At 41.2% G+C, this 17,328-nt stretch overlaps 3 protein-coding genes across 3 annotated transcripts; 2 read left to right on the top strand and 1 right to left on the bottom strand.

The window, feature by feature from the left end:
- Nucleotides 1–63: 63 nt before the first annotated feature.
- LOC110753638 (zinc finger (C2H2 type) family protein) lies at nt 64–1,622 on the top strand. The gene has a single exon (XM_021954574.2). It carries the CDS (start codon nt 288–290, stop codon nt 1,401–1,403), a length of 1,116 nt encoding a protein of 371 aa, XP_021810266.1. The 5' UTR covers nt 64–287; the 3' UTR covers nt 1,404–1,622.
- Nucleotides 1,623–3,568: 1,946 nt separating this feature from the next.
- On the bottom strand, nt 3,569–5,564 carry GAE5 (UDP-D-glucuronate 4-epimerase 5). The gene has a single exon (XM_021954627.2). It carries the CDS (start codon nt 5,242–5,244, stop codon nt 3,934–3,936), a length of 1,311 nt encoding a protein of 436 aa, XP_021810319.1. The 5' UTR covers nt 5,245–5,564; the 3' UTR covers nt 3,569–3,933.
- An 8,201-nt stretch (nt 5,565–13,765) lies between these two features.
- Nucleotides 13,766–16,850, top strand: LOC110753666 (amine oxidase [copper-containing] gamma 2). Its single transcript, XM_021954608.2, has 4 exons — nt 13,766–15,222; nt 15,412–15,525; nt 15,709–16,256; nt 16,341–16,850. Exons 1-4 carry the CDS (start codon nt 13,915–13,917, stop codon nt 16,549–16,551), a joined length of 2,181 nt encoding a protein of 726 aa, XP_021810300.2. The 5' UTR covers nt 13,766–13,914; the 3' UTR covers nt 16,552–16,850.
- Nucleotides 16,851–17,328: the final 478 nt, after the last annotated feature.

The raw sequence follows: 17,328 nt of genomic DNA, 5'->3' as shown, positions 1-17,328 counted from the left end.
AGGGAACATAAATATTTAATTATATTTTAGTCTTAAAATGTAAATTTGTAAAATGGGGTTTTAAAAATCATGTTTACCAATAGAAAGGAAAAACCCGCTAAAAACCCAGCGACTTTCATACGAGCCGAACTCGGCGACCTCTTGCAATCGAACCGTTTCCAGCGCCCCCTTGCAATCAAACGGTTGAGGCTAGAAACCGCCTCTCTTGAATCTGACTCGACAATCACAGTGGTCAAGCTTTGTTGTCTTGCAAATTTGCAAGACTCCAATATTTGAAACCACTGGTAATGCTTAAACATCTCAAATTTCCCCCAATTTTCTGTACAGTTCAATCCAAAAGGTTAGAAACCCTAAATCCACTTACCCTATTCATTAGATATTTCCATTTTCAATCGAAGCTGGGTTTTAATTCTTCGAGCCCATCATCATGTTTGGCACCCCAGAAAATTGTAGAAAACAGTGTTGCGATTTTCTGGGATTTGGATACCAAACCACCTAAATCAGTGTCGCCCTACGAAGCCGCCGTCAAGCTCAAGACGGCGGCTTCGTCTTTTGGGCTCGTTCGCCATATGATAGCGTATGCGAACCGCCATGCGCTTAATTATGTTCCACAGGTTGTCAGAGAAAGGAAAGAGAGGAACAGGGTTGTGATTAGGGATGGTGAATTGAACGTTTGTAGGGTTTGCGGGAGGAGGTTTTATACTAATGAGAAGCTTTTGAATCATTTCAAGATTCATGAGAGGGAGCATGCGAAGAGGTTGAACCAGATTGAGTCTGCTAGAGGGAGCAGGAGGGTGAAGCTGGTGGGCAAGTATTCAATGAAGATGGAGAAGTACAAGAATGGTGCAAGGGATGTCTTGACACCCAAGGCGGGGAGGGGTTTGGCGGACGAGGTGAAGCGGGCAGGGTTTTGGGTTCGGAGCGTGGTGGATAACCCTCAGAGGGTGGATGCTGCATTAAGGAATCACATTGTGGATATGATGGATCACAAGAGAGCTGAGTGTTTGATGCTTGTGTCGGATGATTCGGATTTTGTGGATGTTGTGATGGAGGCCAAGCTGAGATGTCTCAAAACAGTGGTTGTGGGGGATTTTGGGGACGGGGCTCTGAAGAGGGCTGCGGATTCGGGGTTTTCTTGGAATGAAATTCTAATCGGGAAAGCGAAGAAGGAGGCGGTGTCAGTTGTGGGGAAATGGAAAGACCGTGATGTGTTGAAGAGATTGGAGTGGACATACAAGCCAGATGAGGAGCAAAGTGTGAATAGCTGGGATGATGAGGTTGATGGTGAAAGCGAGGATGAGGAAATTGAAGGTATTGTTGATGGAGTGAATGACAATTCGGGGAAGGATGTTAGTGGCAGATGGTGGGAGCTTGACTCTGATGCTGATTCCTCTAAATGCTGATCTTTTGGTGATTGAGTGAAAAAGTCTGTTTAAAAAGGGGGGAGCATTAATGAGAGAGAGAGAGAGAGAGAGAGAGAGAGAGAGAGAGAGAGAGAGAGAGAGAGCAAAGCCCTGTATCCTGTATTCTGCTGATTGTTTTGTATATTTCCCCCCTTTGCTGGGGAAGTAGCTTGTTTCGATTATATCCAGTCCGATATCGACGGAGAGATTAGAATTCCATTTGGGTTAAACTTTAAGCTGGTAATGGAGAAAAAGAATAGAGATTGGAGAATTTAATGTCAGATTAGTAGCCAACGAGATATACTCAAAACCCATGTTGATCTTCAGTACCTGTTTCTCTCAAAGCCAAAATGATAGCAGTAGCAAGCCAATGGAGAAAATGAAGAAGACGTTATGTTCCCTCCTCACCAGGGTGAGAAAATGGAAAGGAAGTTATGTTCTTTAAAGCTAACTACATGATCAGCAACTTCTAACAAGCCCTAGCACACCAACCTAAAACCCCAAACAACAGGGTGAAAACGTAAAAGCACTTCTTTTTTGGGTCTGAAAAAACTGAAAGCACTTGAACGCTGCAATTTTCACTCATAATAAGGTATCAGGTACATACATGAGTGTCACTTGTAAGCATATAAAATTGAAACACAATCCAGACAAATTTCAAACTTGTGGGAGTCATCTGCCAATGCTATTGTTTGTACAGAATGGAAGAGCTTAGAAAGGGGGAAACTAGTGCGCTATCCGTCCAAGAAAAAGCAAGTATCATAGATGGAACATACTTGAGCAATGTGCTCAGCAATTTATGAAAAGAGAATAATATATGTCCAACATGTTTTCAAGTTTAAAAAGATAGCAAAAACATTTCAAGATCCGGGTACTTGACCAAGGATCCATGACCTGCAAAACCCTCCCCCTCTCCCTCTCCCTCTCCCAAGCCAACTTACACAACCGACAAACACCGCATTCTTTCATGATTTTGAGGAAATTTTACCTTTTGTTTTGAACTAGGACCTCCTCCTATATGTTATTCGGTGCCTAGATAGGCTTGGAATTGCCCATCCAATTATCATTCATAAACTTTCAGTGAGCTTCAAGTACTTTCTAATAAATCTAACAGAATTCTACCCATCTAGAAATACACAAGGAGGCTGCACAATAGATCAATATTCCTACATAACAGTCAAGGAATAGAAAGAAATCCAAGGAATTTATCCTAATCCTCAAAGCCATCCACCCAGCATGCAACTTCAAATTAATAAACTTGGTTAAGGAATGGCGACCACAAGCATTAGCCCAATTGGTTGTCACACCTTTCCTCCAAATAGATTGTCCCTGGTTCAAATCCCTCCTTCCCAAATATTGTAGATGACCAAAAAACTTGGTTTGAAAAATAAACAGGGGAAACAAGAAATCTGTAGATTGAGAATTCCAACCAAATATTTGAAAATGCACCAGAGCGTTGCCTAACCTCTGAAACAATACTTTTCTCAACTTCCCAAGACAATTCTTTTGCAATCTACTTCTAATAAATTTCAATGTACGTTTTTGTTTTTGTTGAGCAGTAAGCTCCTCTACTTTATCTCTACTCATTAGTTCCTGTAACGAAGTGGCAGGATTGATGTGTTTAAATTTAAAAACTGGCAGGATAGAGAATATAACCTACATAACTGTAAAGGAATAGAAAAAAATCCACGGACACAACGAAATCCTTTCTACAAGAGTGAAGAACAAGCAAACTGCATATAAACTGCTATGCAGACACAAGAACAAAACAGCAATGAAGTAGCTGAGTATGAGCTGTGAGGCTGTGTAAGAGAGAACCTCATGACCATTTTTCTATACACTAGCAATGACAATACACATCAATGACCCCTAATGCCATAGGACACAATGCCACAATTGCATGAGCTCTAGTATAGCAGGAGAATCAAAAGCATTATCATCCATACCAGTGTGAAAGTAAATCCAACAACATCAATGTGAAACTATCTCACATCCAATTACAGTAGTTCCATTTAGTAAGCAGGCACAAAATAATATCATTCAACATTAGGAGCAAGAATACAAGAGAAACACTTGGTATCAAATATTTCCAAATCATGACCAGAAACCATTCTGAATATAAAAAAACTGGAGGTGAAACTGAAATGTCAATCAACTAATAAATATAATTCAAAAGCCCAATGCATGAATGTTTTTATTTATTGAAATCATTAAAAGACAAAAATAAAGTCCACCAATCAGCAAATTGCTTTGATCTATGAGTCAAGGGCTGTACAGCGAAAACTAAAAATGAACAACCTAAAGAAACAAATGAACCAACATGTGGAAAAACAATTGAGGTGCCTCCAGTTTTTTTTCTTGGTACAACTCAGGTATACCCTGCAATGGAAAGCCCTCAACGAATAACATCCATCTTCTTATAACAGTATCACGAGCGATGGTGCCAAGATTGCAAAACGGGTGGAGACATATGTAAATGAATGCTAAGAACAAGTACAGTGACTTAAAAGCACAATATGAATCAGAAAATTCACCAGGAACTTTTCTTTCCAGACCCGGGATAATAACTCAGGTACCACCGCACAAACTTCTTCAGCCCTGTCTCCAAATCAGTCTCTGGTTTGTACCTGAGCTCCTTGTGTGCTAAGCTTATATTGGCATGTGTAAACTTGACATCCCCATTTCGCGGCATTGGCAGTACCTTCTTCTTAGCCTTGACCTTCAAAAGCTTCTCTAAAATGTTCACCAGCTCACTCACTGGCACCGGCGACGTGTTCCCCAAATTGAATATCCTCAATTGAGCCGGACCCCCCTTCTTCCCACCACTCCCTGTACTCTTCTTCGCTGTGTCCAATGCCGCCACGCAGCCCTTTACAACATCGTCAATGTAGGTAAAATCTCTGGCCACAGAACCATGATCAGGCGCTTCAAAGATGGTAATTGGCTTCCCTTTCAAAATATCCTTAGTGAAAAAGAAGTAAGCCATGTCAGGCCTTCCCCAAGGTCCATAAACTGTGAAAAACCTCAACCCAGTAATCGAAAGCCCGTAAATATGGTTATAAGTATGTGCAATCTCCTCTCCAGCCTTCTTTGTAGCCGCATAGAGACTGGCTGGCTGGTCAGTTCGATCCTTCTCCGAAAAGGGTACCTTGGAATTGAGCCCATAAACCGAACTAGAAGAAGCCCAGACAATCGCCGGTTGTGGATTCACTGATTTACAGACTTCCAAAATGTTCACAAACCCAGCAATGTTGCTGTGAACATAAGACCCTGGATTCTGCATTGCGTATCGAACCCCAGCTTGTGCAGCAAGGTGCATTATGTGACTAAAAGCCACAACATCGAAGAGCTTCTTGAGCAACGACGAGTCGTTGATATCCCCTTCAACGACAAATACTCCATTGCGTTCTAGAAGCTTCTGGCGGTCGCGCTTGAGCTGAGGCTCGTAGTAGTGGTTGAAGTTATCAAGACCCAAAACCCCGTCGCCTCGGCGCTTCAGAGCGATCGAAACGTGGGTCCCGACAAAGCCTGCAGCGCCGGTAACAAGGACGGTGAGTCCATGGCTCGATCGCCTCTGGGCCGAGCGGGTGACCCGTTTTTCCCAACTCGGGCCGCCCCAAGAGTCGTTTAGGGATCGGCGAGAAGGCAGAGAAGGCGAAGGCGACGAGAGGACGTAGTAAAAGAGAATGAAGACGAGAAAGAACGAGGACCAAAGAGTGAGCTTGGAGAGCGAGGTGTGAAACCTGAGGCGGTGAATGTAGGGCTGGGATTTTTCAAGCTTGAACTTTCCGGGAGTGGAGGGTATGTTATCAAGGTGTGAGATTGGCTTCAGCTGTGACATTGCCCAATTCGCCAAAAACCCTAATTTCCTCTTTCTCTTTGCAGGGGGTGAGAAAATTAGGGTTAGGGTTTGTGTTTTGGGGTGGAAATGGGGGATATGTAAAGGCTATGCAGGGAGTTTGTTTTGTTGGTTTTCTGTTTTTCCGGGCTGTTTGGCTGGTGAGAAAATCAAGGGGTTTTGAAAAAGAAAAAGATTGGTTTTTTTTTTCTCCGGGTGGAAGGAGGTGGAGGGAGGGATTTAATTATACAGGTCGGTCGATTCGGTGGTGGGAAAGTTGGGAACTCTGAGGAGAGATTTTGCCAAATAAAGAAGAGACGAGGGAGAAGGATATGACGGGTATTTTGAAGATTGATTTGGTGGATTTTGGACTTTTAGACCTCCCTTTGACGTTTCTACTTTCTTGTCATCATCTAGAAAAAATGTCTTTTTCATTTTATTTTGTCTTTAGTTTTTTCTTTTAATAATTTTTTATCTTTTTTTGGTCTAAACCATGAGGTGGTCCTGGATGGGCCCCAATTATGGGTGGCACCTTTAAGCCTTAACCACAACCCAGACTAATCCCCACTCACACCGGGTCGGTCCGTAAAGGGTAAAGTATTGGCCAAAGTGGTGACTCCGTACGAGATATCTTTTTCACTTTGCTTAGTTTGGTGGTTTTTGGAATTTTTGGAATTTCTAGGTCCTACTAAACTTTTTTAAAAAAATAAAAATTCGGATAAATAGTAAATCATTAATGGTTGAATGATTTGTTTTGGAGATAAATCTTGGAAATTAAAAGATGGATCGAGAAATACCAAATCACTCGTGAAATGTGATTTGGTTAACATACTTGGATTCAAATGTTCTCACTATTCAAGTTTTCTTACACTAGCTTACTAAAGAGTTTGATATCCAAGGGCATACATTTAGCTGGCTTGGTTACCTAATTTCCTTTAGCACAATCACCATCTTGGGGAAGCACTAATAATTATTGTTGGCCATTATTTCCTAATTGATTCATCATTAATTACACGAATTATTAATATGGATAAATTACATGCTGTGAGCCAGCATGAGGTCCAATAGTAATACCACCGTCTAGTCTGTCCTTTAGAGCAAGTCCACCCATGAAGGCTAGGGCAAGGGCAAGGGCTGCCACTATTCATGTGAATAGTGGCAGCCTTGCCTTAGTTGGTTCCACCCATGAAGGCTAGGGCAAGGGCAAGAAAAAAAAGAAGATTATGCAACAAAATATAAACAATTTAGAAAGTGAATAAAATTGTTATGTATTTATAGGGAAAACATCCATAATTTGTTGGTATATTTTATAATAAAAAAATTGATTTTTTTTGGATTTTTTTTGAATTTTTTTGCTCACTGACATCAGCGCTGGCGTCAGCGCCTTCGGGCTGCAGCCCAGGCAAGATCTGCCCGTGGGCTTGCCCAGGTTGGTGGAACCCACCACTTGCCCGGGCTTGAGGCTGCGCGCTGGAGGCCTGTTTGGCTTGACTGGGCTGCCTTTTGCCCGGGTTTGTGCTCCCGCTGGACTTGGCCTTATAGAGTAGGATTTTGAGCTGTTTAGGTTATGCAGCCGCGTTTCTTATTTGTCTAGTTTCACCTAACAAGCTTCTGTTCATCAAAATGAGTGAGTGAAGAGTTTTCACCTACAACTTGCTTGGACCAGCTACTAGAGCTCTAATTAAAGAAATAATTAGGTTGTTATTTTTCTAGTTCCCCAAAAACAATATTTGTATTCGCCGATTGTATATAACTTTCCATTCATAACATGCACGCACGTGTCCTATATTTACAACATTTCATATGTGTAGAGAAAAAGATTAAATATATATAACTAGTCATTCGGTGCATGCATTAAATTTTCCCCAAGTAGAAGGTGTGTAATTTTGGGAAATTTTGAATTTTTATTAAACACAACTAAGACTTTTAGTCTCCTTTTCAAGATGTTTTATTTATTATAAATATAGACTTCTCGACCAATGCTTGAACTCCCATAAAACAATAAATTTTTAGTGTGATGGTCACACTGCCATAAAATACTAAAAAATTCTCGTGAATTTTGGGCACATTTGAACTTTCTGTAAAGGAAAGAAAAAAAACAATCAAAGTAGTGCTTTGGTTATATTTATAACCTTAGTTTAGGTTTATCTTCGATTGCACACAGTTTGCAAGTGAAAAATAAAATAAAAAAATAGAGGTGATAATTGAGAAATTAACAAGAGATGATATGGATGGTGAGAGGGATTAATATTAATATACAATTAGTTCCTTCAGAGGGGTGGGGCAAACTTCAAAACAAGGCAATCTCTCTCTATATAACATTATTATTGAGATATCTTGTTTTCTAATTCAAGTTAGGTCGTCCTCTTTATTGTTTGAGCCTGCTAATTGATGAATCACAAAGAAGTAGAACTCACCTAATTTACTTTACTGTAAACTCATCATGCCTGTCATGAAGATTCAATTTGAAGAAATATATTACATGCTCACATATATATGAAAAACAAATAATTAAGCATCGCCAAATACCAATAACATAACAAGATTGGCTCTTTAGAGAATAGAATAGCAAGAAACAAATGAACAAAAAGGGTCACGACGCGTGCACCAACAATGACTTGATAGCTTTGTGTTTTGCTTTTATAAAGTCACATTGACATCTTGTGGAAATAATGTGCCTGATAAATGTGTCGCATTATCGATCACTCATATGCTATGGTGTACATGCATCCACCCCCAAGTATCTGATATCTGATAGAACCTTTCAGGCTTTTTCTTTTTTGTCTCCGAAAAGTCAAGATCTATTTCTAGATGGCTAAGGGGTGTTTGTTGAACTTTTCTTTCCCACCTTCACATCGTCTTCTAATTTTGTTTGACCTTTTCATTGCGAGTCCTTCTCGCTTAAACATTTTGATCTTTTTTCTATGTGGTAAATTGTATATGTAGTTGAAGTAATTAAAAGTAATTATTTTTCTTTACACTTGAAGATTTGTGTATGAATCTCCCCTTCTCCGATCACTTATATATATATATATTAAAAGTGCCATCAATCAATGGCTGGATCCAAGTCTCCTTTATAGGATTAGATTGTAGAGGAGAAGTTCTACATGAGAAACTGTTGGCGAGTAGAGCATATCCTATTCTACTTAGGTTTTATTTATTTATTTTCTTTTGTGTAGATATTATGTAATTAGGATTCCACTTATTTCCTAATTAAACCATACTAGGGTTTGTAACCTGTATTATAAATACCTCCTTTCGGAGAATGAAATATATCAGAAAATATTCTACCATATTATTTGACTTGGCATCAGTGCCGACTTTCTAGTGACCTGTGTGTGTTGTGCCCACCCGTGTTCTACTGTGTGCCCTAATTTCTTTTAGGGTTCTTGTGCCTGTGCTTTTGCTGTGTTCCGCTGCGTACTCTGTCGTGTTCGTGCCTCTACTGTGTACGTGTCTGTGCCTTTGTTGTGTTCCGCTGTGTACTCTGTCGTGTTCATGCCTCTACTGTCTTCGTGCATCTGCCGTATTTTTGTTTGTGCTGTGTTCTGTTGTATACTCTGCGTGCTTTGTTGAGTTTTTGCTACAATCATGGGTGATAACTCCATTGTTAGTGCTGCTGCTGCTGCTGCTTCTGCAAATTTGCGTGTTTCTGACTCTATTCCAGGTACTGGCTCCAATACTTGGATAATTGACACTGGTGCTTCTGATCATATGACTTATGATGCTAAATTTTTTGATGAGTTGTCTAGTAACACCCGTGACTCATGCATAACTAGTGCTAATGGCTTGCCCTCTCCAATTACTGGCGAGGGCACAATCTCTCTCACTCCAACTCTGTCCTTGTCTCGTGCGTTATTAGTTCCCAATATCCATTGTAACTTGTTATCTGTTGGTCGATTACTTGATACACTTAATGCTTCTGCTACTTTCTATCCTACCCATTGCTCTTTTCAGGATCTCAAGACTCACGAGGTGATTTGGCATGGTAAACGGATAGGGGGGGTTATATTATTTGACATTGCCTTCTGCACCAGTTCGTGATCGTGTCGTTAATACTGTTCAAAGTTGTCGTGTCAAAGACAAACAACAAATTTGGTTATGGCATCGTCGCTTGGGACACCCGTCATTTGGCTACCTTAAGCGTCTGTTTCCATCTTTATTTCGCTCATGTGATGAGTCCAGTTTTAAGTGTGAGACATGTATTCTGGCCAAGAGCCATCGCACTGTGTTTCCTTTGAGTGACAGTAAAGCTGCAAAGCCTTTTGATTTAATGCATTCTGATGTGTGGGGTCCGGCTCGTGTTACTTCGAACGGATTTCGTTGGTTCGTCACATTTATTGATGATTGTACCCGACTTACTTGGGTTTTCTTGCTGAAAAATAAACATAATGTTGCTTCCATCCTTCCAGAATTTTGTACTATGGTGTCTACTTAGTTTCATGCTCGGGTCAAAGTATTCCGGACAGATAACGGAGGTGAATATGTGAATAATACTTTGGCGTCTTTCTTCCGTGCTCAAAGTATTATTCACCAAACGACAACCCCTTTTACTCCTCAACAAAATGGTGTGTCTGAAAGAAAGAACCGCCACTTGCTTGAAGTTGCCCGCTCACTCATGTTGGATATGTCTGTTCCCCATCACCTTTGGGGGCATGCTGTTCTGTCTGCTGCCTATTTGATTAATCGTACGCCTAGCCGGGTTCTTGATTTCAAGACTCCGCATGATGTGTTTGGTGACCATGTTTCCCCTGTCTCCGTTTCTAAGTTGCCACCTAAAGTTTTTGGATGTGTTGCTTATGTTCATGTCTACTCTCATCAACGGAGTAAACTTGATCCTTGTGCTCTCCGCTGCGTCTTCATTGGCTATTCTACTACTCAGAAGGGATATAAGTGCTATCATCCGCCTACTCAGAAGGTACATGTCACTTTGGATGTCACCTTTCATGAAGAAGTGCCCTATTATGTTTCCCCATCCTCTTCAATTCAGGGGGAGATGGGGAGTGAATTGAAGAGTTTCGGAGTAGAAAATGTGGAAGATATTGGACCTGAAGAAGGAATTTCTGGCGAACAGGAAGCGACCGGTCGCATAGAGGACACGACCGGTTGCGAACGAATCTGCCTGGATACGACCGGTCGCATAGAAGTGAGCGACCGGTCGTTAACGAATCTGCCTGAAAGCGACCGGTCGCACATAGGAAACGACCGGTCGCCTGCCTCGATGAGCGACGACAATGAAGATACGAGTGACGCGACCGGTCGCCAGGAATGTCACGACCGGTCGCCAGGAATGTCACGACCGGTCGCCAGGTGATCTTTTGGAATTTTTCGAGCCTCTCTTAGAAGGACATAACAGTGACACTAGCGACTCTCGTACAGATGAAATTGATACAGGACCCCCCTCTCCCCTGCCACTGCCCCAATCAACTCGTGATAATGAGGTACTTTCTAGTGATGTGCCTACTTATTCATTGCCCCCACGCACTACCCGTGGGAAACCTAAAGTACAATATTCTCCTGATATACATGCCAAGTCCAAATATCCCATTAACCGTTATATGTCAACTCATCGTTTATCTAAGTCATATGCATCATATTTGTGTCAATTATCTAGTGTATGTGTGCCAACTAAGTTGCAGGATGCTCTATCTGATCAAAACTGGGTAGATGCAATGCATATTGAGATGGAAGCCTTGAACAAGAATGCTACTTGGGAGTTAGTTCCTTTACCAAAAGGGAAAAAGGCAGTTGGGTGCAGATGTGCGTTTACTTTGAAGCATAAGGCTGATGGTTCTATTGACCGGTACAAGGCAAGATTGGTAGCAAAAGGGTATACTCAGACCTATGGAGTGGATTACACGGAGACCTTTGCTCCAGTAGCGAAGCTCAATACTGTGCGCGTACTCTTGTCCTTGGCCGTTAATCATGATTGGCCGTTGTTACAATTTGATGTTAAAAATGCATTCATCCATGGTGACCTCAAGGAGGAGATTTACATGGATCTCCCTCCTGGTATTCCTGTAACCTCTAAAGATGGTGTTGTGTGTAAGCTGCGGAAGTCTTTATATGGATTGAAGCAGTCTCCAAGAGCGTGGTTTGAGAGATTTGCAGCATCTATGAAGAAGTTTGGGTATGTGCAGAGTAACTCAGATCATACTTTGTTTCTAAAGCGTCATAAAGGTAAATTGACAGCTTTAATTATTTATGTTGATGATATGATTGTGACTGGAGATGATCAGGCAGAAACGCAAAATCTCCAGAAATATCTGGCGTCTGAGTTTGAGATGAAATCATTAGGTGACTTGAAGTACTTTCTTGGGATTGAAGTTGCCAGATCTAAATATGGTATCTTTTTGTCCCAAAGGAAGTATGTGTTGGATTTACTCGTAGAAACTGGAATGTTGGATTGTAAACCAATTGATACTCCTAGTGAACAGAATCACAAGTTGGGGTTATATCCTGATCAAGTTCCTACTGATAAGGAGCGCTATCAACGGCTTGTGGGAAAATTAATTTATTTAGCTCATACACGTCCTGATATTGCATATGCAGTGAGTGTAGTGAGTCAGTTTATGCACTCGCCTAGTGAAGACCATATGAGAGCTGTGACACGTATTTTGAGATATCTCAAAGTAACTCCTGGCAAGGGGTTAATGTTTTCCAAGTATGGTCATACAGATGTGGAAGGGTACATAGATGCTGATTGGGCAGGTTCAGCTACAGATAGGCGTTCGACATCTGGGTATTTTATGTTTGTTGGTGGCAATCTTGTTATGTGGAGGAGTAAGAAACAAAAGGTGGTGTCTCGATCTAGTGCTGAAGCCGAGTATCGGGGGATGGCCCATGGTGTATCTGAGTTACTATGGTTGAGAAGATTGTTGAAAGACCTTGGTTTTGGGCCTAATAAACCCATGGAGTTATATTGTGACAATACGGCTGCGATTGCAATTGCTCATAATCCTGTACAACATGACCGTACAAAGCATGTGGAGGTTGATCGAAATTTCATTAAGGAAAAGTTGGATGCGGAGATTGTGTCCTTCCCCTTCATCCGTTCAGAGTATCAGTTAGCTGATGTTCTTACGAAAGCTGTTTCTACAAGTATCTTTCTCAACTCGCTTGACAAGTTGAGCATGCGTGACGTCTTTGCTCCAACTTGAGGGGGAGTGTTGGCGAGTAGAGCATATCCTATTCTATTTAGGTTTTATTTATTTATTTTCTTTTGTGTAGATATTATGTAATTAGGATTCCACTTATTTCCTAATTAAACCCTACTAGGGTTTGTAAACTATATTATAAATACCTCCTTTCGGAGAATGAAATATATCAGAAAATATTCTACCATATTATTTAACTGAAACTAGATAGAAAATGAGTATATCAATATTGTGGCAGTTTTTCTCCTTCTCATAGGACCTGAAAGCAATTATTTTCTTTTAGTGCGTGACATGACTCTAGATTCAGCCTAAACCAAATCCAATGCATGTTTGTTGACCAAAAACAACAATCAAGCATGTTTTGCTCAATTTAGAAATTCAATTACCAAAATTTGCAAAGGAATCAAATTCCAAAATTTGAGCATGAATTCTTCCATTTTCATTACTTATAATAAACATGTGGACGAGTTATATTATGTGTTCATACTCCAATATAACACGATAATTACTCGAGAAGAATCGTTGAGATAAAATAAAGCGTTAATTTATTTTACTTAATAAGTAGCGAAGAAAACACTATAATGACTCTCAAAAAGCCCGTTAGCAGCCCAAGTCATGACTCATCGGAGGCCCATACTCATCGTGGAATGGAATGTTTGATTTAAATTTGTCATAGTGTAAACAAAAAGGATTAATCAATTATTGATTGCTTTTGATGATTTGGGTGCGTGCGAAGTCAGTGGAGAGAGTGGCTGCTCAACCTCATTCGTCGTCGTTTCGATGATTCGGAGCCCTTCAACAATGACTTTTTATTGGAATCTTCAGAATATACGAGCCCTCCTGTCGTATGAGACGGCCCCTATCTATATATAACTCCTGTAGATAAAATAAAACCAATGCATGGTAAAAAACAATTGTTTTTTTTTTCCTCAATAACAACGAACTCCGACTAAAACATCTTTCTTCTTTGCCTCTTGAATCAGAGTGTCAATAATTAATTATAAAGATTAATTGGCACCTAAAAAATGGTGCTTTATTTAAATTAAAAAAAAACAATTTAATTTTCCCTTAAGCACGGACATGTAATGGTGTCTCCCAATAGTCACTGATCACAAGATTTAAATGGTGTCTTATAATAATAGAAATGATCAAATGATTAATGATTTTGAATGTAACTCGTGTCACAATAATTCAATACAACGTTGCAACTAAGTTAAGTTAATGTTATATAACTGCGCCGCCGACTCTGAAAATTTGAGAGCTCCATGCGAAACTTAAGATTTCACTAAACACGCAATTATGTAAATATCTTGACAAAGACTGGCACAAGTGCATGTGTGATCAGTACGCACATACTGATTCTCTCAATATTTGGAATCTTTCTGATGCCATCATCCTTATCGTTTACCTTTAGCAAGCAGCTACCTCTCTATATTATATACTCAAACAAGCCAACCAACAAATCTCAGCTCTCACTCTCACACTCAAACACAGCCTTCAGGTGGAGAAAGCTCCCATGGACACCAGAAGATTTCTATGTTTCTTCTTTCTCACCCTCTGCATAGCCCTAGCCCTCCTCTTCACCTGGGCCCACCTCCCTTACGGGCCACCCTACGCCGTCGACCTCCTCGACTGCTCCACCAACTCCGCCTGGTGCTCCTCCAAAAACCGCCTCCAGTCCAAACCCCCCAACCCCACACGCCGCCTCCGCGACCACGCCTCCGACACCCCCCACCACCCTCTCGACCCCCTCACCCTCCCAGAGATCACCGCCGTCCGCTCCATCCTCTCCTCCCACCCTCTATTCGCCTCCTCCTCCTCTCACGCGCTCCACTCCGTCGACCTCCAAGAGCCCGACAAGTCCCTAGTCCTCCGCTGGCACCACGGCGACCCCCTCTTCCCTAGAAAGGCCACCGTCGTCGCGCGTGTGGATGACATGTCGCACGTTCTCACCGTTGACTTGACTACCCGCGAGGTGACCGTGGAAGACACCGCCTCCCACTCCGGTTATCCGACGATGACGCTGGAGGAGATGTCCGCGGCCATCTTGGTCCCGCTCATGAACGCGGATTTCAACCGCACGATCGTCCAGCGAGGGGTTGATCTGACGGATCTGGCTTGCCTGCCGATTTCCACGGGGTGGTACGGCAAGGTGGAGGAGAACAGGAGGTTGATTAAGGTGCAGTGCTACTCCGCCAAAGATACTGTGAACTTCTACATGAGGCCAATCGAAGGGTTGACCGTGCTGGTTGACTTGGACACCAAACAAGTGTTGGAGATTTCGGATAAGGGCGGGAGCATCCCCATACCAAAGGCCGCCAACACAGACTATAGGTACTCGGCCCAGAAGCCCAATCAAGTTCTCAAGCTGCTGAAGCCCATATCCATAGAGCAGCCCAATGGCCCTAGTTTTAGTGTGGAGGATGATCACTTGGTCAAATGGGCAAATTGGGAATTTCACTTGAAACCCGATGCCCGGGCGGGTGTGATCGTGTCTCGGGCTAAAGTCCGTGACCCGAATACCGGGGAATTTAGGGATGTGATGTACAAAGGGTTTACGTCGGAGTTGTTCGTGCCTTACATGGACCCCACTGATGCATGGTACTTCAAGACTTATATGGATGCAGGCGAATATGGGTTCGGATTGCAGGCCATGCCTCTTGACCCGCTTAATGATTGCCCACGCAATGCCTATTATATGGATGGCGTGTTTGCAGCAGCTGATGGAACACCGTACGTCCGATCGAACATGGTTTGTGTGTTTGAGAGCTATGCGGGTGATATCGCGTGGCGGCACACAGAATGTCCGATAACGGGTATGCAGGTAAGAAACTCATGTCCGAAAACTTAGATGAGTAATGCTACAAGTATCATATTTATTTATTTATTTATAGTAGAAATTAGACTCATCATGCAATTGAACTTTATTTTAGTTTTGTTGAAAATGTACACTAATAATTTTCTTATGTATGAATTAAATCAAGTGGGCCCTACTTATGTGAGTGTTTGGCAGATTAGAGAAGTAAGGCCAAAGGTGACTTTAGTGGTTAGAATGGCAGCATCGGTGGCTAACTATGACTACATCATCGACTGGGAGTTTCAAACGGATGGACTAATCAGAGTCAAGGTTAGTGGCTTGGTGATTTTATTTTATGAATATAAGCGATAGTCTAAATTACACTGATAATCAGAAATATCAGAAATATATGAATAATAGGCTTGGTCAATTTTCTTTTGGTTCTTAAATTGCTTGCATCATTTCTTCTTTTAATCTTGATGGTGAAAGGCATATATATACGCGTATATGCAGGTTGGACTGAGTGGCATTTTGATGGTGAAAGGCACCTCCTATGAGAATGTGAACCAAGTGTCTAGCCCAGAGAATCTCCACGGAACACTCTTGTCAGAAAACGTTATTGGGGTTATTCATGACCATTACGTCACATTTTATCTTGATATGGACGTGGACGGCTCAGATAACTCCTTTCTGAAAGTGAATCTCCAAAGGGAGCAAAACTCTCCAAATGAATCACCAAGGAAAAGCTACTTGAAAGCTACTAAAACTGTGGCCAAAACAGAAAAAGATGCACAAGTTAAGCTAAAACTCTATGACCCATCCGAATTCCATGTGATCAACCCAACAAAAAGGACCCGGGTCGGAAACCCGGTTGGGTATAAATTGGTACCTGGTGGCACTGCTGCTAGCTTGCTTGATCTAGATGACCCTCCCCAAAAGAGAGGTGCTTTTACAAACAATCAAATTTGGGTTACCCCATACAATAGGAGTGAGCAATGGGCTGGTGGGTTGCTCGTTTGCCAAAGTCAGGGTGAAGATACCCTAGCTGTCTGGTCCGATCGGTGAGCGTCTAATTTATTTGTATCATATTTACCTATCACATCTTTTACAGAAATAGTATCTAATTGATGATTTTGATTTTTTAGGGACCGGCCAATCGAGAACAAGGATATTGTTCTCTGGTACACATTAGGGTTTCATCACGTACCATGTCAAGAAGACTTCCCTATAATGCCGACGGTGTCATCTAGCTTTGACCTAAAGCCTGTAAATTTCTTTGAGAGCAACCCCATACTTCGAACTCCACCTAATGTTGAGGCAGATCTGCCTGTTTGCGTCGCTGCTGCTTCAGCTTAATTAAGCAATGAACATCAAGTACCTCAAAAGATATTTCTGATCAGCTACTTGTAGAAAGTTACCTCAAAATGTGCCCATTTGGGGCTTGCATGAAATCTGCTTGATGTAACAACTAACAACAAGTTGTACTGAAACCGATGCCGACAAGAAATAAAAGATCGATTAGTGGAGTTAGTGGGAATCTACATTCTGTACAGAGGCCATTATGTAATAAATTAGATTTAGTGATGATGGAATCTCACTTGAAGATTCCGTGGCTCTTATATTGATATTTAATATACCACTAATATTTAACCTTATTCTTGTTTCTATTTCAACAATTTTTGAATGAGACCGTAATACCGTCGTATAATCCATAGTTTTGAATTTCTACACTCGAAGTCCTATGTTTAACTAGATATCACCATGTTGAGATAAACTAAGTTTACACATGTGCTTTTCAAACCTAATTAAATTAGTTCTATAGTTTAAAGTATCAAAAGCAAAATCGAAATATGATCTTTAAAGTGGAGCCAGTTCTGTCATGATCTTGTTTGTGCTTTAACCATGTTACAAAATTATCATTTACTATATAGATGGTGTCCTCAATACAATAATACAATGTTCATATTCAAGAATTTCAAATTGGAAGTAAATACTTGAGGAAGTGCTTTGAATCTTTTTTTTAATTTTTTTTTATTGTTAATATTTTTTTATGAACTAACCCACCGTCTATCTCTTGAGATTGATATGTTGCGGTTTGAAGAACCTTATGATATTATTCAAGATGTTCTTTTT

Source organism: Prunus avium, chromosome 5, assembly GCF_965620075.1.
Source record: "Prunus avium chromosome 5, drPruAviu1.hap1.1, whole genome shotgun sequence".
In the NCBI taxonomy this organism is placed as follows: Eukaryota; Viridiplantae; Streptophyta; class Magnoliopsida; order Rosales; family Rosaceae; genus Prunus; species Prunus avium.
Note: the sequence above shows the minus strand (reverse complement) of the source record. Positions and strands in the feature narration are given on the sequence as shown.

Coding starts and splice junctions, on each gene's coding strand:
- LOC110753638 (XM_021954574.2), top strand. CDS start 288: ATGCTTAAACATCTCAAATTTCCCCCAATTTTCTGTACAGTTCAATCC.
- GAE5 (XM_021954627.2), bottom strand. CDS start 5,244: ATGTCACAGCTGAAGCCAATCTCACACCTTGATAACATACCCTCCACT.
- LOC110753666 (XM_021954608.2), top strand. CDS start 13,915: ATGGACACCAGAAGATTTCTATGTTTCTTCTTTCTCACCCTCTGCATA. Junction 15,223..15,411: donor GTCCGATAACGGGTATGCAG/GTAAGAAACTCA, acceptor AGTGTTTGGCAG/ATTAGAGAAGTAAGGCCAAA. Junction 16,257..16,340: donor CTAGCTGTCTGGTCCGATCG/GTGAGCGTCTAA, acceptor TTGATTTTTTAG/GGACCGGCCAATCGAGAACA.